This window comes from Hoplias malabaricus, chromosome 11 (assembly GCF_029633855.1).
Source record: "Hoplias malabaricus isolate fHopMal1 chromosome 11, fHopMal1.hap1, whole genome shotgun sequence".
Lineage (NCBI taxonomy): Eukaryota > Metazoa > Chordata > Actinopteri > Characiformes > Erythrinidae > Hoplias > Hoplias malabaricus.
Genome location: NC_089810.1, coordinates 23,278,068 through 23,303,920, shown reverse-complemented (window position 1 = coordinate 23,303,920; position 25,853 = coordinate 23,278,068). Strand labels below are relative to the sequence as shown.

Here is a 25,853-nt window from a genome sequence, read left to right as displayed (position 1 = left end):
TCCTGTTATATGAGCAAAAGAATTAAACATGAATTTCCTTTCACATTCACAATACATGCTGCATCTGCATTTCAAACTTGAAAGAAATTGTATGGATTTCAAGTATTTACGGTTTTGGACTCGTTCAGCTCCTACAAGTGCAAATGAGTCTGTTTGGTAGAGGCTGCTGTGTGTAGAGCTAAAGCTGTGTCAGTTCAGCAGATGGTGTGTAGGCTCTGTAGGTGAGTCTTCAGCTCAGGGTTCACAAGGTGAAGGTCTGTTTGGAATCAGCTTTCCAAAACCAAGGGGGAAAAATAGCATATTAAAAGCAGAACACCATTTATTTTGATTTGCATATAATCTTTGTCTGTCTTTCTCTCTCTCTGTCTCTCTCACTCTCACTCAGATGCCCTTGCAGAGTCCTACCCCTGGGAGTGTTTTGTCTTTGCGCTGGCAGTTTTTGTGACCATGACAAATCAGATCCACAAGTGGTCTCACTCCTACTTTGGTCTGCCATTCTGGGTCACTCTACTGCAGCACTGCCACCTAGTGCTTCCCCGCAAACACCACCGCATCCACCATGTGTCCCCTCATGAGACCTACTACTGTATTACTACAGGTACACACACAGCATACACCTTTAATAGCAAAAATTTATCACAACTCACGGTAATTTTTTTATTTTTTTTTTTTTCCCTAAATCAGTTGTCCAGTTTTGTAAATTAGCAATATTTGAACATTGTGTTCCCTACAAGGAAATATTTAAATTTGTTGTTTATAAACACAGAGACTCAAATGCCCCTAATGCTTTATAAAATAGAGCAAGTAATAAAGATTTTGGCATGGTCATGTAATTGTGAGCATGGACAAGACACATTTATTTGACTCCCAAAACTTTAAATAATCTGTAGATTACCTGTAAAATTAAATACAATGCAATTTAAATACTGTGGGAATTATTAATTATAATCATACACAAGATAAGATGTAAACCATCCTATGCTAATCCATTAGAGCTTCACATAGGGCCCACCCCACTCTCTTCCTACCGGCAGCCACATAATTTCTATTGTTCCAATCATTGTTATGATCTGATCAGCAACTAGCTGTCCTTAACATCTACAGTTACTCATTGAGCCCATCACCTGAGTACACAAACCACCCACTGTATCACTAACTCTTCACAGGTGTCATAAGGTAGGCATCTCACCTCGTCTGTGTTTTGCTGAATTAAGCCCATGACACCTCCAGAAAGCTCAACAGCGAAGTCTGGCATCCCACTCCAAGCTTTACAGCCCTACCTTACCCTTAAGTACCAACAACCGTAAATTCACACTGGCCTCCCTGGTGACTAACCTTGTACCTAGCCCCACTGGCACCGTTAATGCATGCTCAGTGTCACCAGTTCCATGTGGTCTTTACATCACCAACCACTACAACAACACTTCTACAGTGCATTTCCCAAACTAGTCTGTGTTCTCCTTATACACAAACACTGACTAGACCTTTCAGCTGTTTCTGATAACTCCTTCACATCTGCCCTTAGTTTTTTCGGCCCCTGATACCGACCTTCACAAGCAGGAATATGGCAGACTTGGCTACAAATCCTCTAACACCTGTCTCCACCGGTCTTACATGTGCCTGTCACCCATGTTCTCTCACCTCAGCCGCCAAGTCCGCATACTTCAGTTTCTTCCTTTCGAATGCTTCATTTACTGTATCCTCAAATGAAACAGTTAACTCAATGAAATCCATTAGCTAGCCATTTACTTTCAGAGTACAGCACCATATCTGGCCTCAGTGTAGTTAATGCATGCACTCTGAGAGCTGCAGTTTTTTTTACCTACATCCACCAGCAATTTCTAATCTCGTGCTTCGCCCCAGTATTTATAGCCTGTGCATGCTCTCGAATACGTTCACCCTCATGCACAATCCTAATCACTTTATTACTACAACCACTTATTCATGCATTTACCTCTAAGAATTTGCTGTCCAAAAAACATGCTAAAACCCTTAGCACCTGATTATGTCTCCATGTATACCTCCCCTGCTACCAACTAACCTTAGAAGCTGATAGAATATGCGTCAGCGTGCCAACACCTGTACATAATCTACAACTGGAAGGACGACATAAGTTGTTCCAAGTTGGAAAGACTTCATAAGTTGCTTCAAGCAAAAACCTTAATATGACTTTCCTCCATCGCCCACAATTCTTGCCAAGGGATCTTCTGCTTCTCTAGATTCTACCAGCAAAAGCCACTGGCCTTGTTTTGCCTGTGACACTTCTGTTGTGAACTGTGCCTCCTCTTCCTGATCGCAAATACATCTAGTCATCATTTGCCTGCTCTCTGGTAATGTGGCCTTACTAAACGCTTTCCGCATTGCACTTAGTCAATCACATTCCTTAGCTGTAATGAGCTCCTGGCTACCTGCACTGCCACTCGTGGTTTCCACTTCCTTCCTACTTTTGTGACTGGCACTGCTGCTTTAACCACTGCATCCTTCAATCCTGACAAAATCATCTCGCAACTCACCTTTGCACATTTAAATTCCTCAGCTAAACTTGAGTGGTAGCTCCAGTACCCCTCTCCCATACCATGTCACTCTACTTAATCACTGTGGCACCCTTAGCCACTTCCTTATAGCCTTGTTCATAACCCTTTCCATCCTCTCGATTTCTGTGATCGAAACGTCATAAACGGTCAACAGACATCTAATATGAGGCAGTAAGCCAAACTGCAGAGACCACAATTTCAACATCTCTAGCAGACATGATCTACCAATGCTACTAGTAGCCTTCACCAATTCAGCCTTTATTCCCACAACTTTGTATGTATCATTTAACGCTGCACCAAACAATCTACCTAAACTCTTCACTGGTCCCTGTAGGTCTACTGTAGGAATCATTTCTACTTTTGCTCGGTTTAACTTTCAGTCTAACCAACCTTAGATTATCATTTAACTTCCCCAACAACCACCGTGTGCAATGCAAAGTAGTTGACAGTGTCACCATGTCATCCATGTAAGCCCTGATTGGGGGAAGCCGAGTACCATCATGCAACCTCTCCCTGCCTACGACCCACTTAGAGGCCCTGATTACTACATCCATCGCCATCATAAATGCTAATGGTGAAATTGTACATCCATTGTACAATTGTAGAAGTGTTGTAAAGCCATTGTACCCATTTCAAACCGCTGCCATGACGTAACAAATTCCCCTGTACAAAAGCAAAACAGAATGTCGCCAGCTTGGTGTGTTTGGGCCATGACACTGTATCATCCAGACTAGAACTAACAGTGTTATGGCAACCTATATGAAGCTGGATTACTTGGAGGACTTTAACCACAATTCAATCTTGATTAGTTTTGTTGTTGGAGGCACTTGAAGGTAATTTGTGAAGAGGGTTGTTAATATACTGATTTATGACCAGTATTATTACAGTACTAAGACTTTTATATATATAAAATAACATAACCCCATATTACCGCAGATCACCAGGGGGGAAAATAATTAGCTATAGATTGTCTTACCAGAGCCCAAGCAAACAACACAAGCTTTCAGTTAATGAAGTGAAAACAGTAACCCTAGGTTATAATGACAGTAGGCTTGTTTAGTCATTACGTTTAACTTAATATTGCCCAACACCACTAAAATCACACTGCTATGAAATGTTCTTTCAGAAATTAAATTTTCCTTTGCCTTATAATTAGGCCCTATGCAAAAAATGCTGTAGATTGCAATATTCCTGCACAACTCCGTTTTAACAGGTATCCTTCTGTTCTGGTCACTGAAAAACGATTTCGTCTATGACCAATATTATGAAGTCAAATTGAATGGAAGTGTAATAGGAGCTCTGGGTTTTACGAAATAAAGAGGGTAATTTTCTGTGGCATTATCACTCAGAAGACTTGATACTGCAGATTAATGCTGGCTGAAAATCACAGATCCTGGGTTAGATTTTGTCTGTGCCTTTTTATTAAAATTGTGAAAATATTTCCTTTCCTTCAGTGCAATTTCCAGGTTTGCCACTAGATGTTTGTTATGGATAAAAATAGCTTGAGACAGTTTAGCTGTGTGTGTGAAGGCATTAAACCCCTGTGATAACTGGAACACTCAGTATGCGACATGAGTGTCTTTGAGAGAGCAGAGTGGGGATGCTTGTGCGTCACCCTGTGCCCCTGTGGACAACAGATGTGAGTGTGGGGGTGGAGAGTGTGTGTGCGCGTGCAAGAGCACAAGAGCTGGTCCTAGTCTCTAGTTTGGTAAAGAGGTGAAATGTTGAAGGGAATAGAGGGAGTCTTTCTGTCACACACACACACACAAAATATTTCTTCTCTCTCTCATATGTATACCCCCACCCCACTGCCTCTCTTTCTGTTTCTCTCTCTCACTCACTCACACTCTCTGGGGGCTCTCCTCCACCCTCTCTGTCGGATCCCTGGAGCCCCCCGGTCTGTCTTTGTGTGCTCCACTGGCTGACAGTCTCCATGTATATTTAATGTTAACCTGCTGTCAGTGCTAACAAACAGGCCTGCATGGAGCGAGACAGATAGAGGGAGGGAGACAAAGAGGAGTAATCAAACAACAAGACACACTATACTGCTCTCCTCTTGCACAGAGTGTCACCGCAGGGACCACACACACACCGACATCTATAGCCCTACACCCAGCAAGGACACAGAAGCTGTACTCATGCAGACTGTATGCAGAAGCTTAGTGGGGTGGTTGAGGTTAGCTTGGTGTGTTTAAGAGGAGATTGAACGATCGTTATATTGACACTTTGTACGTGTTTCTGACAGGGAGCTCCAGGATGGTGTCATTTTCGGTAAGATATCAAAGCAGAGGCCACGGGTGACAGCCAGCATGAGGCAGTTGGTTGTATGTGAATGGGAACATGTTCACCTGAACATGTGTGTGTTTTATGACGTAGGGTTGTGGCAGGAATGGCTTTCATGTCAAACCCCAGTGGTACTGATGCTCCAGCTGTAAGCTAGTAGGGGGTGTTTACATCAGTGATTGTGTACATTTACTCCGTTTCTAGAGCCTAGTATCTCCTGGGGCTAAGAGCTCACGTCCAGCTTGTGTGCGGGATGTGCTGCTTCCAAATACATACAGTCATTTTGATATACCATATGTGTTTTTAAGGGCTATCATAATTACAAGAATGCCAGTACAGAATGAATATATAATATTTAATCTAACATTTAATGTAATATCTAATATTCTCTCTCTCTTTCTTTCAGGTTGGCTGAACTACCCTCTGGACCGGATAGGCTTCTGGAGAAGGATGGAGTGGCTGGTAGAGAGAGTAACTGGTCAGAGGCCACGCAGCGATGACATGGCCTGGGCCAAGAAGACAGACTGAAACCCAGAACGGGACTACAACCTACCCCTCCATCCCTTTCTCCTCTCCGCCTTAGCCACTAAGCCAAGGGGGTCTCCTCTTAGAGGACGAAAAGCAGAAAATGGGCCTTACCCCTGATCCCTTATTCCTCCCCCCATCCGTCTCTCCATTCCCCACACTCCAGAATCCCTGTGCTGCCGAGGCCTTCACCAATCTCTAATGTCTGCCACCCATGTGTCATCCAGCAGTCTTTCACTCCTCCAGTTCCCTTCTTCCAAAGTTTTTCTTTCTCACTCCAGCACTCAGAGGCAGAACAGAAAGAGAAGGCTGACTTCGAGGCCTGTGGCTGAGAGCGTAGCGCTGAAGATGAGAGTGATCATTAAAAGCACCGATCTCTGCCATGGTCTTTTCTTTAAGGAGTGATCTCCTGAACATTCGCTGTTGCATTCTCATCCGTCAGAAATGTAAATCCTCTGGAGGTTGGGCTCTCCGGAGGATGGGGGGAAAAAAAATATTGGTTTTCATTTCGTTGCCATTCGTTTAGGGGTCAGATGAGAAACAATTCTGTATCGGCACTTCCTTGAGCCAGACAAGATTCGGGCACACTTCTACAGTAGGATTTTGTTTTTCTTTCCATGTTACACATCCTTTATGTTGGACTGATGAAAAATAGAAATTTTAAACACAAGGGAAAGGGTTTTGTTGGCCAGCCGGCATGGTCCGTGCTTTGTTGACCCAACTGAATGTTTTCCCAGAATGTGTCTGGCTCGGCCTTCATTGGCCTTAAACACAAGCCTGTTTTTTTTAAAGATTCTTCAGATCTTCAGTCTGTTTAAGTTCTTGCTGGAGATGATTATTGCTCAGTCTCTGTATGAGCATGTCTGAAATGTTTGTTGAGTTTTTTCTTTTCTAGGTAGATTTGCCCTGGCCTGCTAAAAACCTTGATCCAATCAGCAAGAGCTACTTGAGTTAATGCAGAGCAACAAAATCTCTGAAGAAGGAGGAAACATTGACTGTAGAGCAGTGGTCCTAATGAAACATGGCACACGCACAAGGCCTTTATCAGAGATCTAGATAAAAACTTAAGCACAGAAATGTTCTAATGTGGTTAAAGCCTGGAAGTGTAGAAGCTGTTAATGCAGCAGAAGGGGGAAGTCTCCCTATTAATGCCCTTCATTTCAGAAAAAATGAGTTGTGAGTTTATTGTGAGTTGTCCAAAGCTGCTTTTATGATAGAAGACACCTTACTCTAATACGAAGCATTTATAAATGTTTACATTAGGTTTGTCTCATGAGTTTATGTCAGTGTCCTAAAGCTTTAAGACCACTGCTCTATAATGAAGTGTTTCTGAAGATATTACAACAACAAAGAACTTAAGATGTTTGTAGCAGGCTAACAGAGGACAGTCTACTTAAATAAAAGGTCTAACGGTTAAGCGGAGGTCAGAATAGGATCATGGTCACATTTATATAATAAGAATTATGGGTTTGTAGGCTTGCTTTTCTATTATTGAATCCACCTATACGTTTAATTTAACCAGTTATATTTATTTGACGAATTTTTGTGATGAAGGCTTCCAAACATCTTAACTTTACTCTTGCCCTTACACACACTCCATGTGATGGGAATACACACACACACACACACACACACACACACACATACCTGATTGCTGATGGAATCGTGTTTAGAACTTGTGTTAGACTGCAAAGGGCAGGTAGACAGTGAGAGTAAAAATACAGCCATAGAACATCTGTTACAATACTCTTTGTCTCAACACTGATTTTCCACCTACAGCTGCACTAGTTCAGTTTCTTTCTCTCTATGGCTTTATAATTTTTCTATTTTTTTATTAAACAATCAGCCTTGTATTTATTCTTATTGTCCATCTTGCAGCTAATGCTTGCTGCTAGTCTGCCTTAAATCAATGTTTTTATTAGCTATATGATTTAATAAAGATCTGGTAAGTTACATTTTCTATTTTGTCATGGTGTATTCCTTTATTATTTCGGTTTTAATGCTGTGCTCTTTTCCTCCCATTCAGAGCGTCTGTGGCCGAGTGTTAAAATGAATCATGAATGATTGACTCATTTCTAATGAAGTACACTGATGGAAATGACACAGGAGAGCTGCAGTGTTTGACTGGTGCCAGGAAGTGAGTCACAGTCTACTGTCATTCATTCTGTAGATATTCATTAGGCCGTTTCAGATGGGTGCAATTTGGCGAGGAAGAGTACCACTTGATGTAAGCGGTGGTCAACTGCACTTCCTCTTCTTTCAGGAGCTACAAGAGTAGAATAGATCAGTAAAATGTCATCTTGGCTCCACCTAGCGGCTGAAAGGTAAACACTAATCTCAATCTTAAATCCCACGATTTCTGCTCAATTAAATCATAATATAATATCGTTCAGGGCCGTTGGAGGTGTAATAAACCATTCTACAGAAACTTGCTGTTTCAGAATTGTTCAGTGTTCACGACGGAACCGAATGTTTTCAGTCCTAACTTTTAAAAGCTATTACTGAGAGGAACGGATGCCGGACATACTGTTTACAGTCCAGTAAAACCTTCACTTAGAGTTTAATTTGTCCTGTAAACCACAACGTTTTTGTTACGTGTTTTTAAATAAGAAAAAACGTAATTATAACTATCAAAAATGTATAAAAATAGTACATAATAAAAGAGAGTAAAGAAGTGAACTGGTTCTGTGAAGTGTATTTACGTTGAAGATCAGACGAAGACGCAGTGGGAGGTGGAGGGGGTCAGAGGGAGTTGTTCTTTTCTCGCTCTGTCCCTTAACTTTCTCGCTACACACTTAATGCTACAAAATACAACTTTTTGGCCTGTTGCAATCATGAAATTATAGCTGAAAATGAATGCCATAGACAATAATTCTAAAAGTATGAAAACTCTGTATGAAGTAGTTCACAAAAAGTGCAGTTTCAGCCCAAACTCTGTAACTAGACTGTTTCAGTTCCCTTTATTCACAGTGGATTCAAAGAGAAACCTTCACCTGTGGTTTCCATGAGAGCCACAATATATTGTTCCTTTTTTAATACTTGCTTTTACTTCGTAACTCAACCCGAGGTATTTTCTCTGAAGTTCACAGGGCCGAACTATTTGCAGAAAATATTTGATTGTCACAAAAAGTATGCAGTTGTGATTTATGAAGCTCCTGTGTTTATAACGAAGGCGACCTGATTTAATTTGGATGCTCAATATCAAGTGACAGGCTGTAAATTATTGTTTGTTGTCATATAAACAGCTGTATTTAGCGCTCTCTGATTTGTCTAACACTGTATTACAAGCAAAATTTCTCCATTCAACACTTAACCCATTGTTCTTGATTGTGTAAGGAATAATAAAACCGTAGCTCTTACGATTTGAAAATTGCAGTCTTTCAAACAGTTTAGAAGTAAATGAGTGATTCTGGAAGCTCATAGCTATTAAATAAAAGTGCAGAAATCAAGTGATTATTTGGTGAGACAGGCCTAACCACTCCAAACATCTACATTGCCATGATTAATCATGCAGAATTTTAGAAGATTTGGTGGAATTCCCCTTTAAGGCCTGAATACGTATAAGCATATATAAAAATAGCATTGGAGAGACACATTATTTCTGAGCTACTCTTTTAAATACTGCATCATGTTTATGGAAGATACGTGAGGAAGGTCAGGGAACACCATATCTCTCTGTAAGGGTCAGACTGCTGAGACCTGGAGAGGGAGAGCTCTGGATAAGAGCTGATATCAATGTCGGAGTGAAGATGGAGGTCCAGCCCTCTGCACAGCTACAGAACTGTACTGATGTTACTTTCAGTCAAGCACAGGTACCTGGGACACACTTGAACTTAAGGGTACTTACTATTGTGCCTATTCCATTATTTCCCCTGTGGTAAAGTCTGAATGTCTCTAGTGTTCATGGAGTGCTGCACTTATGATTGGAGCCAAAGAAGCTGCCCTTAGGTGAAAGTGTGAGTAATATGTAAACTCATTCATTTATACAACTTGTATAACCACTTCACCCTGAACATGGGTCTGCAGCCTACCCAAGACACACTCTGGATAGGGCATCAGTCCATCGCAGTCCATCTCACACTCACCCAGTCACTCAGGGGAGCTGACACATGTAACTGAGGATTTTCAAGATGAAAGTGAAAGGGCCCTAAAACAGAACCATGAGGGATGCCATTTTACACTCTTGGTAGAGGACTGTTAAATAGAATCTATAACAAGCTAATCGTCTAGTAACTGTACACATTCTCTAGTAATGTTCCTGTGATTGATTGCAACCAAATCCTAACAGCAATGTCCTAACATCTACTGTAAAACCTTCCCAGAACAGTAGAAGATGTTATTTGAGCAGAGAGAGACCAACTCTCTATTAATATGCTTAATTTCAGAAAAGATGTTGGATGGACAGGTGTTTATAAACACATAAGGGCAGGACATGTTGAGACTAAGTGTTAACGGTGAACAATTCTACGCTTTGCCTAAATCTGAGTCTACAAACTGACACACAGTGTATACAAGCACAAAGCAGAAATCAAATTGGGAACATTCCTTTTGAAAGACTGGAACTGGAGTTCACCGTGAACTCGTTGGTTTATGACTCGTGTTTGGTGTAGCACAATGTGCTACATCTGTTTTTTCACATGGCAGACTAGGGTTAAGCTCCCACTCAGACAGGAACACCATGTTACACCAATATAAAACTCCTAACAACACATTCATGTGGAACACAAAACATGAACACCACACTCTGCCGTGGAGAGGAGCATTTACCAAAGATGAATTTTGTATTATTTCTAATCTGACAATTGAAGTTATGTAATAAAAAATGTTAGGGGTAAGTCAATGACCAAGCACCTCCCCTCAGCCCTATATATATATATATATATACTCTGAAAACTCATGTAATTTCAGTGTTGGACAAACTTCCTCCCACCTCTACCCGGGGTTTGGCTTTACACATATTCTGAAGCCACATGAACTCCTGTCCAAAAATGGCAAAAAGGGCGTGATACATATTAGCAAAATATCAACTTGCAAATATTAGTTTTGCATTGCACAATAATCTAAATATCCAGAACAAAGAGTCTGAAGTTTTTATTAACTGCATTTTTAAACAAATCTTTATCAATACAAGTTGTTATTTATATATGCAAAGGCATAATATATATGGATGTTTATATCACAAAAAAGGATTATTCTACTTGGTGCAAACGCATTAGCTCTACTACATTAAGAAATAATCTCAGATAAAACAGACAAAATGTGAAGAGAAGCTAGCAGTGCCTGTTACACCCTTTAGAATTACTCTATTGTTGGAAAAATCTCAGCCCAGATTCTTACCTGTAAATGACCCAATTAACAATAGCCTCGTTTAGTGAATTACAAATTAGAAACTCTTATTCATTCATTATCTGTAACCGCTTATCCAATTCAGGGTCGCGGTGGGCCCAGAGCCTACCTGGAATCATTGGGCGCAAGGCGGGAATACACCCTGGAGGGGGCGCTACGGACACTTTTGAGTCGCCAATCCACCTACCAACGTGTGTTTTTGGACTGTGGGAGGAAACCGGAGCACCCGGAGGAAACCCACGCAAACTATTGACCTCCCAACCGCAGGAAATGGCAAGCAACCACCACAACCGTAATGTACAGGTGTATCTCAGTACATTAGAATATGAATTCTATTCAAAAAGTGAACCTCATATATCTATTTTAAGCGTTTATTTCTTATGATGATTATGGCTTACAGACAATGAAAACCCAAAAGTTATTTCAGAAAATTAGAATAATAAACAAAAAACATCTGCAAAGGTTTCCTAAGCCTTTAAAATGGACCCCTTAGTCTGGTTCAGTAGGCTACACAATCATGGGGAAGACTGCTGAATGGAAAATTGAGTGGAAGGAAAATCTGTGGTAGAAAAAGATGCACAGGGGAACTGCAGCTTTAAAAGGATTGTCAAGAAAAGGCCGTTGAAAAATTTATGGACAGTGGGAGGAAACCCACGCAAACTTCTCACGGTCACTCGGAGCAGGACTTGAACCCACAGCCTCCAGGTCCAGGAGTGCGAAACTAACTGTGCCCCCACTGTGTTATATCAAGATCAAAGTCAACAACCAGGAAATTTTATAGCACTTCCCTCTGCTGACAAGCTTTATGGAGATGCAGATTTCATTTTCCAGTAGGACTTGGCACCTGTCCACACTGCCAAACGTACCAATATCTGGTTTAATAACCACACTGTCACTGTGTCTGACTGGCCAGCAAACTCGCCTGACCTTAACCCCATAGAGTGTCATAAAGAAGAGAAGAGACACCAAACCCAACAATGCAGACAAGCTGCAGGCTTGAAGTAGATCTTGGGCTTGAAATAGATCACTGTTTGTAATAAATCTGAGTTTCACTCTTTTGAATTGAATTACTGAAATTTACTTTTGGATGATAATTTAATTTATTGAGATGTATATGTATATACCTAAATGACAATAAAAATTAAAGAAAACAAAGCTGCGTCAATCTTCTTTTATAAAATGGAAGCAATGAAAGCCAACCTAGTCACTAATACGGATTTCAACGAAATGAAAAGGGAGAGCCAACCAATACAGACAAGGCAATATGCAAAATCTGAGCCCGAAAGGTAGTGGTGAAATGAGGACAGGCATCAAATTTATGATCCCATCTAGCTACCTGTCATCCAGCTATCAAAGTCAGTTCCACCCACAAATTAGGAGTACTGCACTAGAATCAGGAGATATTAAGTAATTTAGGACGGTAATATTGAATATCGCAGAGTTTATCCTCGTTAATTTATTTTTCCCCACGCTTCACACAATTTATCTTTGCACTCTCAAAAAAACACAGGTCCAGTAATGACTAGAGATGCTCAGATGAAATGGCAGGGTACTTCTAAAGTCTCCTCACTTGAAGTCAGAAGTGGAGCAAAATCAGAATTCACTGTGGTGACAGTTGGATACTATGAGCTTGGCAGTCCACAAAAAGACTGGGTGGTCTTATTTCACAATTTGTGGGTTGGTATGTTCCAGATCCTTAATGTGAAAGTATTTTTTTTACAGTATTTCCCATTTTAAAATATGTAAAGAGAAATGAACAAAGAATTCAAAGGCATGTGAAATACAGACTGACTTTTAATAAAATGTGACACGTAATTCCTGCCACTAACAAGTAAATGAGACTGAAGAGAAAATGTATAAAAGCAAAATATACAAAGCAAAAACCAACAGAAACACTGAAGTAACATCTAGAATACACCGACGTGGCTGCACTAGCTTCAGTTCTCTGCAGACATCCTGAGAGTTTCAGGGCCGCATGCGTCGTAAAGGGCGTGGAGATGGGCCTAGAAACACATGAGAAACTCAACATTAATATCATGTAAAATTCTTCAGCATTATGCTGTTAAAACACTTTCAGAACATATAATCAGACCTGATGGGTTCCCAATCTGATGGCTCCGGAGTGCAGGTGGAGGTCCTCTAGGACCATGTGGGGGTGGGGGACCACGAGGTCCACCAGGACCATTCTGAGATGGCCCACGAAGAAGAGGAGGTCGATGACGGATTGGGGGACCTTGGCACGGATCAAAGTCAAGGGGTCCATGGTCTGCAGATCCGTGTGTAGCAGGGTGACCATGAGGACCTGGTGGACCTTGTCTAGGTTGAGAGTCATGAGGATCTGGAAGTGCTCTTTGGGCTAGTATACTACGGGGGACAGGAGGTCCTCGTGGGGCTGGAGCACCTCTCTGAACCGGAGGACCTCTTGGAGTTTGGGAACCATATGTGGCAGGAGGGCCATGTCGGGGAGGAGGACCATGTGGGCCAACAGGAGCATGAGGATACTCATGAGGGGCAGGGTAGTCATGAGGAGAAGAATAATCATGAGGGGCAGGTACGCAATGAGGATCAGGAGTGTCAGTTGGGCCATGAGCATCAGGAGGACCATGAGAGGGATATTCATAAGGGGCAGAATGGTCATGAAGTACACCAGCAGGGCCATGAGGGACAGGTGGCCTGTGAGGAGTTTCCTGAAGAACATCTATGGACAGTAGAGGAGGAGGTTTGGTCTTCGGATAGGAATCTGGAAGATTACAGAGATAATTCAAATCACTGTGTATAATGCATTAAAACATGAAGGAGATGAAGGCTCTACATGGTGTTGTCATTATTTTAAAGATAAATTAATAATAATAATAAAAAAATGTATATAACCACTAACCTGATGCACCCACTGGATGAACCTGAGGTGGCTCGCCTATGCTTGCAGGAGTAGTCGGGTGCTTACTAAGTGGTGGATTGGGAACTTTTGAATTAGGTAGAAGGGGTGGCGGTTTCCCCAAACCTGCAGGAAAACTGTTCAGTGTCTCAGGAGTCACTGCACTATCTACCTCTCTGGGTAACTCTGGGGTGGCACAGAGGCAAAACAACAGTTAGCTCTACTACATTTTAGAAAATATATATATATCATTTTTCAGGTGGCAATGCAACATGATTTAAAATTAATTTTAGTATTATTATCATCATTATTATTATTTTCTTTTTTTCCCCCCAATGTACTGAACTCAGGAACAAAGTTCATATACTGCATTAAAATTTGCTGAAAATATTTTTTTATATTTCAGCATATTTTAACCTTGTTTTCAATTATAGAATCAAGATGACAAGCGTCATTATATCCAGCAGGAGAACTCCATGTCTACTTACCTTGCAGATGGTTCTGCCGATTCTGTATGTACTCGGCAATGGAGGCCAGCTCCTCTGGGTACAGGTATAGGCCATCAGCCATGAGAAGGAGCAGGTGTTGCAAATTGGAAGGCACAAAGTGGCACTCCAGCTTGACCCGCTCTAGGTAGTCATCGGTCAGCTCTGCCGCCCGTGCTGCTGCCTCCTCAGGGTCACGCTGTCGTCTGGCACTGCTCAGACGCCCAAACTCCACCATGACAAACTCCATGGCCTGGTCTTTGGGCATGTTACGGTGAACTGTGTGGGAGTAACAGAGACTTAGCCAAGGGAGAAAATGGGGGTCACATATGGTGCGTTCTATGAGAGCAGCAGAAACGTGTCAGTGCCCAACATTTTATGGATTTTCTTTGATAATTAGTTTGTTTTATTTTGATTCATTCATGATTTTGTTTGTGAGGGAGTAGAGGTATGATGAGATTTGTATTAAACATAGTTTGGTTATTATTGTAAACAGCATGAAGGAGAAGCCATCATTTATATGAACAGCAATAGCTTCACGTAGTAAGAAATAGTTTAATACTGAGCGGTTTTGATGTGCTATAAGCTCTAAAAATAACTTGAGTTTTCAATATCGAGCCAAGTGTTTATCATTCCAGAGTATTTTACAGGTTTGTGGTGTGGAATGAAAGATAAAAAAGCAACACAAAACTGGATTTATGCACTTACCAGTTACAGTGTGAATGGCTATAAGAGCAGTAAATTGTATGATTTTGATGGTGTGGGTTTATTTTATATATTAGAGCAAATCTATCTTAGTATTATAGCGATGGGCATCAATTTTGTGATAAATAGTAAAGGAAAGTTTCAGAACCTCTTTCAGTTATTTGGTCTGTGGATGTAATTTTAATGATTAGGGAAAAGCATAATTGTAAAGCATCCTCGAGGTAGAAATCACTATATTGCATGAGAAATTGGTTACTTTAATAAACGAGGCGTATGTTACATTACTGATTGGTACATTATTTGCCAGCAAAACAAAACAGTTAAATGGTAAATTATAACCATTTATTAATTTTTTTAGACACCCAGGTGACACACTGGTGGAAATAAATTGTAAACCACCACTTAAAAAATATCATTTAGTAAAAATGTGTTAATCTTTTGGTATTGTTTAATTACAGTGCATTAAATCAATTTAAAGTTTAGACAGTAGTTTGTTTTCATAGTTTAATATTTTTAAAACATGTAGGGGTTGAAAATGATTAAGTAAATTATTAATTATTCATGTTTGAATGCTTGTTTATTTGATGCAGTTACTGTATTTTATTTTACACCCAGCACAATGACACCTCAAAACAGAAACTACTATTTAATGCATTAGTGACCATCATATGAAATTGTGTATTCTAAAATTAATCAAGTTGGACCTGACCAGAGTTGATTACATACCATCTGGGTATATTATCATAAAATGCCCACCACTCAACCAATATATTTTATACTGATATATACTAAGGCTATGACTTGTTAAATTGCTTTTGTTTCGAAAAATAATAGCTGTGGGGACTTACTTTTGAGGGACTCTGAAAATATGATTACTGTGCACGAGGACAGAGTTACATTAGTCTGCTCGACCAGAATACATAAGGGGGAACCGTCCGAGCGGACATCTTGTAGGGCCCGGGTCAGGCCTGACTCCGCCTGCAGGTAAAGCATTTCCACCGAGAGGCCACGCTCCTGCAAACAGTGGCCTAACGATTTGGGGTAATCCCTTTGAAAGAAGAAGAAGAGAGCTTGTTATTGACCTCCATGCACCAGGGGGAACTGTTTAAACATGTGGCCGGGAAGACGAAGCATTTTTGTGCTACCTGGTGTATAAAATATGGAAGGCTAAAGACTAAGTTAACGACATACTACCCCTGGCAAAAATTGGGAAAAAAAACCATTCTTAGATTTACGCAGCGTTTTTACTTTGTAAGATATAATAAAAAGATATGACACAAACGTTTGTTTAAAGGCTGAACATTTTGGCCTTGTGAACCACACCTCATACAAACCAAATGATCTGAATTAATAGGATGTTTTATCCAGATTAAGCAGAAGACAAAAATGTGGAATCAATAAAATCTTCATTTGCTGCTCTCTACTAGAGCTTTTATGACAGCCTTGATGCAACTTTCTATAATAGAAAAGGACAGATCGGCTTCACAACATGGAGCAGTGAAATGAATTTGATTATTCTCTTCAGATTACGATCTGGATGGTTTGCTGGTTGTGTCATTGAGGTGATCATCCTTTCTTTTAGAAAAGCTTTAAAAATCTTTGCTCTATGCCATCATGCATCATCTTGAAAAATTACTGAATTATCAACAAGCCTACAGTCTACGAAAGATCGAAGAAAAATGGGAGGTATCTAGACACCTCAGCTGGTTCCCCTCAACGTGGAGGAGCAGCACCTCCAATCCGAGTCTTTCGCGGATGTCCGAAATCCTCACAATCTCTAAGTGAGAGTCCAGACACCCTGTGGAGAAAACTAATTTCAGCTGCTTGTAGCCGCAACCTCATTATTTTTTGTCATTACCCAAAGTTAATGAGCATAGGTGAGCAGATCTCTCTCTTTACCACAAAATACTGTTACCATTACTGTAGACGCCGCACCAATCCACATGTCAACCTCCCACTCCTTATTTCATATAGCTGAACACGAGCAACATTCCTTTTTTTTTTTAATTGCACTCCATGTTGGATTTCATTTTTGAGAGATTTTATTTAACACTTCTAATCTTTCAATTGGTAAAACTTATTGGGGGTTTCTTTTCTTTCAATTAGATGCATCCAACTGTTTAAGGTCTTGAAACTCTAAATAAAAATTAATTTTTTATTAGATATGTACCAGTATTTGTTTTAGAAAAAGATTAAAATGTGATTCCATCATTTTATCCTTAAAATTAATTCCATATTTTTTTCTTTATCTGGACAAAATATGTCACTAATTCCTAACGGAATGTTTGAGACATTTTTCAGAGCCAAAATGTGTGTCAGGGGTAGTATAGCAGTATAGAAGAATAACTTTGGGAACATGACCATTTCAAGTAATCTGTGAGAGTATGTTTTTAATATATATACAGGGGTTGGACAATGAAACTGAAACACCTGGTTTTAGACCACAATAATTTATTAGTATGGTGTAGGGCCTCCTTTTGCAGCCAACACAGTGTCAATTTGTCTTGGGAATGACATACACAAGTCCTGCACAGTGGTCAGAGGGATTTTAAGCCATTCTTCTTGCAGGATAGTGGCCAGGTCACTACGTGATGCTGGTGGAGGAAAACGTTTCCTGACACGCTCCTCCAAAACACCCCAAAGTGGCTCAATAATATTTAGATCTGGTGACTGTGCAGGCCATGGGAGATGTTCAACTTCACTTTCATGTTCATCAAACCAATCTTACACCAGTCTTGCTGTGTGTATTGGTGCATTGTCGTCCTGATACACGGCACTGCCTTCAGGATACAACGTTTGAACCATTGGGTGCACATGGTCCTCCAGAATGGTTCGGTAGTCCTTGGCAGTGACGCGCCCATCTAGCACAAGTATTGGGCCAAGGGAATGCCATGATATGGCAGCCCAAACCATCACTGATCCACCCCTATGCTTCAATTTGGGCATACAACAGTCTGGGTGGTACGCTTCTTTGGGGCTTCTCCACACCGTAACTCTGCCAGATGTGGGGAAAACTGTAAAGGTGGACTCATCAGAAAACAATACATGTTTCACATTGTCCACAGCCCAAGATTTGCGCTCCTTGCACCATTGAAACTGACGTTTGGCATTGGCATGAGTGACCAAAGGTTTGGCTATAGCAGCCCGGCCGTGTATATTGACCCTGTGGAGCTCCCGACGGACAGTTCTGGTGGAAACAGGAGAGTTGAGGTGCACATTTAATTCTCCCATGTGTTTCAGACAGCTTCCTCTTGCGTCCACAGTTAATCCTGTTGGATGTGTTTTGTTCTTCTTGGTGGTATGCTGACATTACCCTGGATACTGTGGCTCTTGATACATCCCAAAGACTTGCTGTCTTGGTCACAGATGCGCCAGCAAGACATGCACCAACAATTTGTACTCTTTTGAACTCTGGTATGTCACCCATAATGTTGTGTGCAATATTTATGAGCAAAACTGTGCTTTTTAACAAATTAATGAAGATTGGCCACCAGGCTGGTCCAGTTTAGCCATGAAACCTCCCACACTGAAATGAGAGGTGTTTCAGTTTCATTGTCCAACCCCACGTGTGTGTGTGTATATATATATATATAATATATAATATATAATATATAATTATATATATATAATATATAATATATTAAAATAAACACATTTTATTTTTTCAGAAAACTACTGGCTAAGGTTATAACATGTTTAAAATTTAAATATTTTTATTACTTATTGTAAGCATTTTAAATAACCAAGAATGCAATAATTTTAAATGTACTAACTATACTCAAATACAAATATTGGTATATTGTAATAATTTATTAATAAATTATTTCTCATTTATAGCTTGCTGAAGCAAGAAAACTTTCAAAACTTTTAATTTCATTACCTTTATGTTTATATATAGAAAATAATTTTTTTCAACTGAATATGTTGAAAGGTTTTCATTCCTGTCTTGCTTTGTAGAAAGGAACAAACTGTTTATATTTCTGCTGTTTTTGTTTGATATTCCTTAACACAAAAAAGAGAAAGAAACTATTGCTAGAGTGTAAATATGTTTTGTTATATGCGTGTGTATTTAATTGTAATTATGTTGTCATATAAACATGACAAAATGTATACTTCTAAGAATGAACAATAATAATATAAGCAGAATCTGCTTGGTCAACTAACATGATATGAGCTTTGCTGGTGATTTTTTTTTAAATTGAAAACATCCACCATAACCTTTTTTTTAAAAAGAACACAAAAGTATTGACTGTGGGCCTGGAAGTTTACATATATTGCAATGTTTCTTTTTTAATAAAAATTAATTCATACTTACTATGTAAGTGAATGATGTCCATGCCATTAAAGTTTTTGATTATTTTTTTGTGGAACCACTTGTTTCCTCTATAATTCTTACTTGAATAATTAAACAAAACTTACTAAGAGACATTCGTTTACAGTTCAAACTTTGACAAATAAATTTATTTTATTATATACTAAGTATTGTACTCTAAGACCATTTGGCTCTTTATATAGAATAATATGCATCATGACTGACATATTGAGTTAACACTGTATATTATTACCTGGATACAATATAATATATCATGCTATGATTTTCTAATTTAACATATTACCATATAACCTAGAAGCAGGTCATCATCCAATCATCAATATGACTATTAATTATTTTCTATATTGCATTAAAGAGCTAAACTAGCTTTTATCAGACTCCATCCAACATTCAGGACATGAAATTTGAGCCTAAGTAATTGCACATCATTTAGGAGCAAACAACTTTTAAACCCTTTACAAAAGAATACCCAACTTATTCAGATGGTCTTTAAGTACATTAAAGTACAAATGATTAATGCGATCAGACAGCTACCACAATTTGTCCAATCAAAAAACATGTTTCCGTAAAGGTACAATTTTTTTCAAAATGCATATAAACAAGAATTTGTGCTTTTAAAGGAGCAATCTGTAAGATATTTACTGTACTCAGTCATAACATGCCCAGGGTGTGTGATCATACATTAAGAAAACCATAGCATTGCTAAAGCAGGATATTGTCCTTGAAAAGTGCCCAATCTGGTGCAGAGCTCCTGTGGTCCCGCCCTCCCAGGTCCTACCTGTGATCCTGCCCTCTGTCCAATCATTTTACAGTCCACCGTGTGCCCAGGTCTACAAACACTCAGCCATGAAATGACCAAGAGGACAGAGTTATTGTTATATTTTACCAGACCCAAACGCCCCACTGCCCTTCTAAAAATTTCCATGACCAGAGATGGAGTAAAATGAGAGGAAATTGGCCTTGTGTTTGAAAAGTGGAGGCAGTTTAGATGAAGCAACACTACACAAAAGTGACACTGCCAGAGCTGGCTTATTTTCTCCTTAACAGGTAACGAAATTATATCTGAAAAAATACATAAATATTGATGCCTATGAATAGATTAAAAGGGGTAAACGCCATAGGTTTTGTGTTTTATATAAAGAAAGTGAGGCACAGCGATATTTGAAAGGTGTCAGGACTGTGCTTTATACAAAGAAGCTGAATAACAGCATGATTGAAAAGTGTAAATACCATTGTTTTAACGAAATGTATGCAGATTTGTGTGTGTTTCTCTGTGATGTGTGTGTGTTTTAAACAAATTAAGCAGAAAGAATTGTGTTTGAAAAGCCTCGCATAGTCGCCTGTTTAAGGTGGAATGGAGAGATCAAGCTTGGTAGTACACAGCAAATATAAGCGTTTTACAAGTAGGTTGATGTTTCAGTGACATGGTGTACACTTTGTGTGATTTAAATGGATAAAATGGGAAATAAGAAGTGTTTCAAAATGAGCTTTGTTTTTAAATCCTGCCGCTAGCTTCTGCTTTGCATAGATGTTTAAGGTGTAAAAGAGCATTCAATAAGCTAGAGAAAAAAACCAAATAAGACTCTTAAAAAGACCCATTTAAGGTGGAACTAAATGCTTTAATATGAAAATTGTGAATAATTGGTTGAATTGAAAATTGATTTGTGTGATATAAATGGATAAAGTGGAATAACAGTTGCTGCAAAAAGTTTGAAAGCTCTTTAAGGTGGAGCAAAAACTGTGGATAAGATCTGCCTCTTTATCGACATTTATGGTGGAAGGGAAAATCAATAAGTAAAACCAGCCTTGTCTAGTCAGAATACTTCAGGTGGATTTGGACATTAAAGGTTTGTAAATGCAGGGAAATGGCAGCCGCATGTTCACTCTTTTTGCGTAGATAGATGTTTTAGTGAAATCATGAACACTTTTCTGTGTAAATGTGTTGACTATGGCACATTCTATAATGGCCCAAGTTCTAAAAACTCGTCTCTTGCTTGTTCTTTCAGTTTTCCTCAAACTGGCAACCTGCTCGAGCTTCAAATCTGGGGAGGAGGCAGACAGCTCTCTCCTCTGTTTTGAAACTTTATTATAGTTCCGATTTTAAAGACTTGGTGTCAATGTTACAAATTGCTCCTTTAAATATCTTGTATCTACTGGAAACAATATTGTAAAAGATTAAGGAAATCCTATAAAACAAATATCTTAGTGTAAGATAAGGCCGGATACCAGTATTTGTATTATATAACCATCAGATGAGTCCATGAAAAACAGATGTTACGTTAACTTTGCCAAACATCATATAATTTTCTATTTGTTGCCATTGAATTTTCAAAGGAATATAAAGAATGGGTCACTTAAAGCTTGTCGCTTTTCCACTAGCACGGCTCCCCTGCAAAATGGAGATGGTGACGTTGCAAAACCTCTAATGGGAATTGTGGGCTTTGAAAACCACTACAACAATGGCGGTAAATGTAGTTCTGTCATCAGTTTTCCTTGTTGCATGTTCGAATTTCATTGGAAATTTTCATCTGCCATCTTTGCAAGAAGCATTTAAACCTCTTCAAAACTCGAGGTAATTATAGCTGCCATTTAGTCCAATAAAAATAAATGTACAAACTGCTGTAACTTAAGAGATTTTAAAAGTGGTGGTTTGTGCTGGATTTGAATGAGCTCTGCATTTCGTGGTGATTGACATGTCTCTGGCCAATCAGCGCTCTGTAGGGTTTATACATCACAATTTTGCCAGTGGAAATGCAAAAAGAGCCAAGCCAAGTTGAGCCAAGTGTAGGTTCCATGCAGTAGAAAAAAAACCCATAAAATGTGACTATGTGGATTAGGTTTCAAAATAAATAATGTTTTTACATCATTTGAAACATTTTTGTGGGAATGGATACAATGTCTTTGATGACTTTTTGTTTAATTACACTAATTATTATTATTTATTTTATCTCCCATATTTTCTGCACAGCATGAGCAGGTAATGCTTGCACTGAATAATGCAACCCACTCAAACCAGCAATTTTCTCTCAAGCATTCACTGAGAATTTGAAATTGTGAACATATTAAAATAATGGATTTTTATTTATTTGTAAATCATTGTATTTCATGGTGTGGAAGATACTCACAAATTCTGGATATTCACAGACAGCACAACACAGTCAGCCAGCTTCCTGGCCCCACTTCCATAAAGCTGCTTGTAAAATCTCTGGTACAGCGTACTGCGCCTTTCCTCTCCACTTGACGAGGCAGCTGATGGAATACAGGTGAACACATTTAAAATATAGATGAGATTTCAAGGTCCAACCCTAACACTGGGCACAGAATAAACAAGGAATTCTAAAATATTAGTTGTCCGTGTGATGCATGTACTGGCAACTGCAAGAAAGCTTTTTCAGAAAACAAATAGCAACACATATACACATATAATAAATAATATAGGGATGTGCAATATGAAGATATTAGATCGTGAACGCTAAGAATTTGTCCACGATACGCCATCACAGGGAAATTGCTGGATTCTGAAGGCTTTTCAGGAACATTACTTCATAAAATTGCCTCTAGTTTATTCACTGCCTCAAGATTTGAGTATGTACTTTTGCCGTATCGCCCAGCCCTAAAATAATATATTTAAAATATCACTCAAGATCATTACCACTGGGCTGATGGGACAAATGGTCATATGCCTCGTAATCTGCTGTGCCAGAGAACTCCTCCTGCCTTTCCACATTTTCATAGCTGCAAATAAAAATTGAGTAAAAACATTTAACATCAGTAACTAGCTATCAACTATAATTTGCACTATTACATCCACTACAATTCAGTGCAACTGAACCTGAAGATATCCAGTGAACATTCTTATTTCTTCTGTATCAAATTCAATTGGTGTCTAGAAAACTGTCTATTAAACCAGGTTTTAAATTTGTTAACTTGTGTGGTGTAGTCCTAAATGATTCTACTTTAAGAAGTGGTGAAAACATTTTGATTTTAAACATGATTAGTATTTCAAATAAATTTGTCAGCACTTTACTCAACCAAAGTATGATGTAATCAAAATGCCCAAATCTTTATTGGGCAGCACCCTCAGGGTTGTGTTTGGCAGTTTGTGAGTCTTTTAGGAATATTTGAAATTTTGACTTTTTCATGACACAAATTTAAACTAAATATGACATTTTAACTATGAATAATTCAAAATGTTTTTCCATTTTATATAAAACATTCAAAAACATTTGAAACTAAAAATAAATAAGGAAAAAACCTTCCCCATCCCCAAAAAGTCATCCCCATTTGGCAAATCACTTACATACTTTTTTTTTTAAATTATGTAAGCTCACACAAGAAAAGTACTTAAAACTGTTGTAACTACCTTTCTGATTCATGGTGTGCACCTATCCTTTCCTCTCTGGGAGGGTAAGGCTGTCTTCTGAAAGCTCGAAGAGGCTTCCCTCCACTACGAAAAAACAAACATTTTTATATTTTATTTTATAAATCATATTTTAAAAATATGTACCAACGCCCAAGTTAATATAAACATAAGAAGCAAGTTTTCACTGATGTGAAGCACACAAAAGCACCCAAAGATTCTTCTTAAACTTTTCATTCATTATCAGTAACCGCTTATCCAGTTCAGGGTCGCGGTGGGTCCAGAGCCTACCTGGAATCATTGGAAAGTCTACATTCTCCAATCTAAATCGGCCTTCAGAAATTTTTTTTACAGTGGACTCCACACCTATTAGCAGGTATTTGCAAAATTTTCTTTAAAACCATATACGTTTCATTCATTCATTATCTGTAACTGCTTTTCCAGTTCAGGGTCGCGGTGGGTCCAGAGCCTACCTGGAATCACTTGGCGCAAGGCAGGAATACACCCTGGAGGGGGCGCCAGTCCTTCACAGGGCAACACAAACTCACACCTACGGACACTTTTGAGTCACCAATCCACGTGTGTTTTTGGACTGTGGGAGGAAACCGGAGCACCCGGAAGAACCCATGCAGACACGGGGAGAACACACCATTCCATTAGGTTGTTCCCATTTAAAATAGATTGGTAAAACATTCATGCATGGCAATGATCATAAAGCTGTATGATATCTACATAAAATCTTCATGACAACTAATAGACAATTTGAAGATTTTCTCTGAATTTGAAGATTCTTGTTTTAAACATTATTAATAACTGATCTTGTAGCTTAGAATACATTGCTCTGACCTATGACTGATGTTCAGTTTAAATCAGTGAAAGGACACACAGTATATGGAATTTTTTTAATGCTCCTGAATTGGCAAACTATTTATAATCAACAATATGTCCCTAAAGAAATCACTGCCACCTGATATAGATGTTACATCAGCTTGACAATGAGAACAGGGATTTATAATGTTTATGCAGGGATATGTCCTTTTTCACAATGGCTTTGTTTGTGTTAGGTAGAGTTATAAGAAAGGGGCTGTAATTAAATCAAGATCCTCTAGTTAAAATTGTGATTTTAACCTTGTAAACTTATCTTTGTGGCGTATTCTATAAGACAATTCATGTGCAAAATAAGCATTAAAGCACCTGTCATTTCTGCTCTGAAACAGTCTCAAATAGATTAAGACAGCCAGAACCTCTTACATCATAAACATATTAAAACTGTGTGGCAGGACTTGAGAGCAGTAGGCAAAATGCAGAAGGGTGGAGATTAATTGCATATTAATAGAACTGCACATGTTCAATTACTGGGATTGTTAAATCTATGTCACTTTTAAAGCATTACATTATTTCTTGGAAATAATAAACATGTATATATGCATGTAATACACCTCATTTTAATACGTTTAAGCGGTCCAAATTAATGCAAACCTATGTGTGTACAGAGGAAATTACTTTTAAAAGATTAGCACATTTTTTAGGAATTTTATGCCCGTTCGTTTAATCGCAGTTAAGTTTAATTTATCAGGGCGTATGAAGTGCTCGTACCCGCCGTTGGGGTTGGTGGTGCTGGTAGTGTTGTGAGGCCGTCTGCCCGCAGAGCCCTGCGCCCACGAAGACATCGAGACACGGGCTCACTCTGAAGAGAAATACAATGATACAGAGCAAACTACAGTAAACAACAGTGTGTTTTAACCTAGCCTGACTAAGCGTTTGGGATAAAATGACTTACAACCACTTGAGTTAGTAGTGTAGCTAAATATAATGCTAGTTAGCGAGCCTGCAAATGTGCTGTAGTGCGCTAGGCTAGCGGATATTAAATGAAATGACCAGAACCTTTATGCACAAAGTGGCATGTATATTCATACTAAACTACGTCTCGGCCCAAATTACTGAAATTACACAGTTCTGGCAGAAGTTTAAAAACAAATGACAAGGAAGCCATACCAACTGCTGGTAGCTAACGTTATAGCTAGCAATTTAGCCTAAAATTACCCGCAGCTAATTCATGCAGTTCCTCGGCGACTAAGTGTTTATATCCAGTTACTAACGTTACCTAATCCAACGCTGCCAGTGTTAAATGAAAGCCTGTATGTAGCTAGTATAATCGAGGTCAACGTTAAAACAATAAATTAAAACCGCTGCCTATCAGTGGGCTCTTCGTAACGTCGCCTAAGCTAGAGCATGTTTATTCCACCGGATCACAGCCCGGAACTCATACCGCCATCTGCTGTCATTTCTTTGTGAAAACCACTCCTGTCTTCAACCTATAGATCAATGTCTTTTCCAAACCATTTATAACTCGGTTTTAAATTGAGTCAATAATAGCACAACTTAGATGCGAAGCAACTCATAGGAC

General features: G+C 39.1%; 2 protein-coding genes across 5 annotated transcripts in view; one reads left to right on the top strand and one right to left on the bottom strand.

Annotated features, from left to right (window-relative positions):
• The window catches only part of si:ch211-212o1.2 (uncharacterized protein LOC492735 homolog), a 35,370-nt gene extending 28,060 nt beyond the window's left edge, over positions 1–7,310 (top strand). Inside the window, exons 5-6 of the mRNA XM_066684847.1 lie at positions 386–598; positions 5,224–7,310. Of these exons, the coding sequence (XP_066540944.1) occupies positions 386–598; positions 5,224–5,345 (335 nt within the window). The 3' untranslated portion in view covers positions 5,346–7,310. The remainder of the gene's footprint in view (positions 1–385; positions 599–5,223) is intronic.
• A 5,075-nt stretch (positions 7,311–12,385) lies between these two features.
• si:ch211-216l23.2 (uncharacterized protein LOC565061 homolog) lies at positions 12,386–25,736 on the bottom strand. 4 transcript variants are annotated; one of them, XM_066685025.1, is made up of 10 exons: positions 25,716–25,736; positions 25,043–25,133; positions 23,450–23,533; positions 22,739–22,821; positions 22,212–22,335; positions 15,602–15,801; positions 14,052–14,327; positions 13,567–13,749; positions 12,781–13,428; positions 12,386–12,691 (listed from the first exon to the last, which is right to left on the bottom strand). In XM_066685025.1, exons 2-10 carry the CDS (start codon positions 25,114–25,116, stop codon positions 12,654–12,656), a joined length of 1,710 nt encoding a protein of 569 aa, XP_066541122.1. In that variant the 5' UTR covers positions 25,117–25,133; positions 25,716–25,736; the 3' UTR covers positions 12,386–12,653. The 4 variants fall into 4 exon arrangements, with proteins under 4 accessions (XP_066541122.1, XP_066541120.1, XP_066541121.1 ...); XM_066685023.1 differs by lacking the exon at positions 25,716–25,736 and adding an exon at positions 25,490–25,692; XM_066685024.1 differs by lacking the exon at positions 25,716–25,736 and adding an exon at positions 25,227–25,456.
• Positions 25,737–25,853: the final 117 nt, after the last annotated feature.

Excerpts from the sequence above, each read along its gene's own strand:
- si:ch211-216l23.2 (XM_066685025.1), bottom strand. The coding sequence starts at position 25,116 with ATGTCTTCGTGGGCGCAGGGCTCTGCGGGCAGACGGCCTCACAACACT. Across the intron at positions 23,534-25,042 it reads ACCACCAACCCCAACGGCGG|TGGAGGGAAGCCTCTTCGAG; the intron begins GTACGAGCACTT and ends GTTTTTTCGTAG. Across the intron at positions 14,328-15,601 it reads ATTTTCAGAGTCCCTCAAAA|TTCACCGTAACATGCCCAAA; the intron begins GTAAGTCCCCAC and ends ACTCCCACACAG.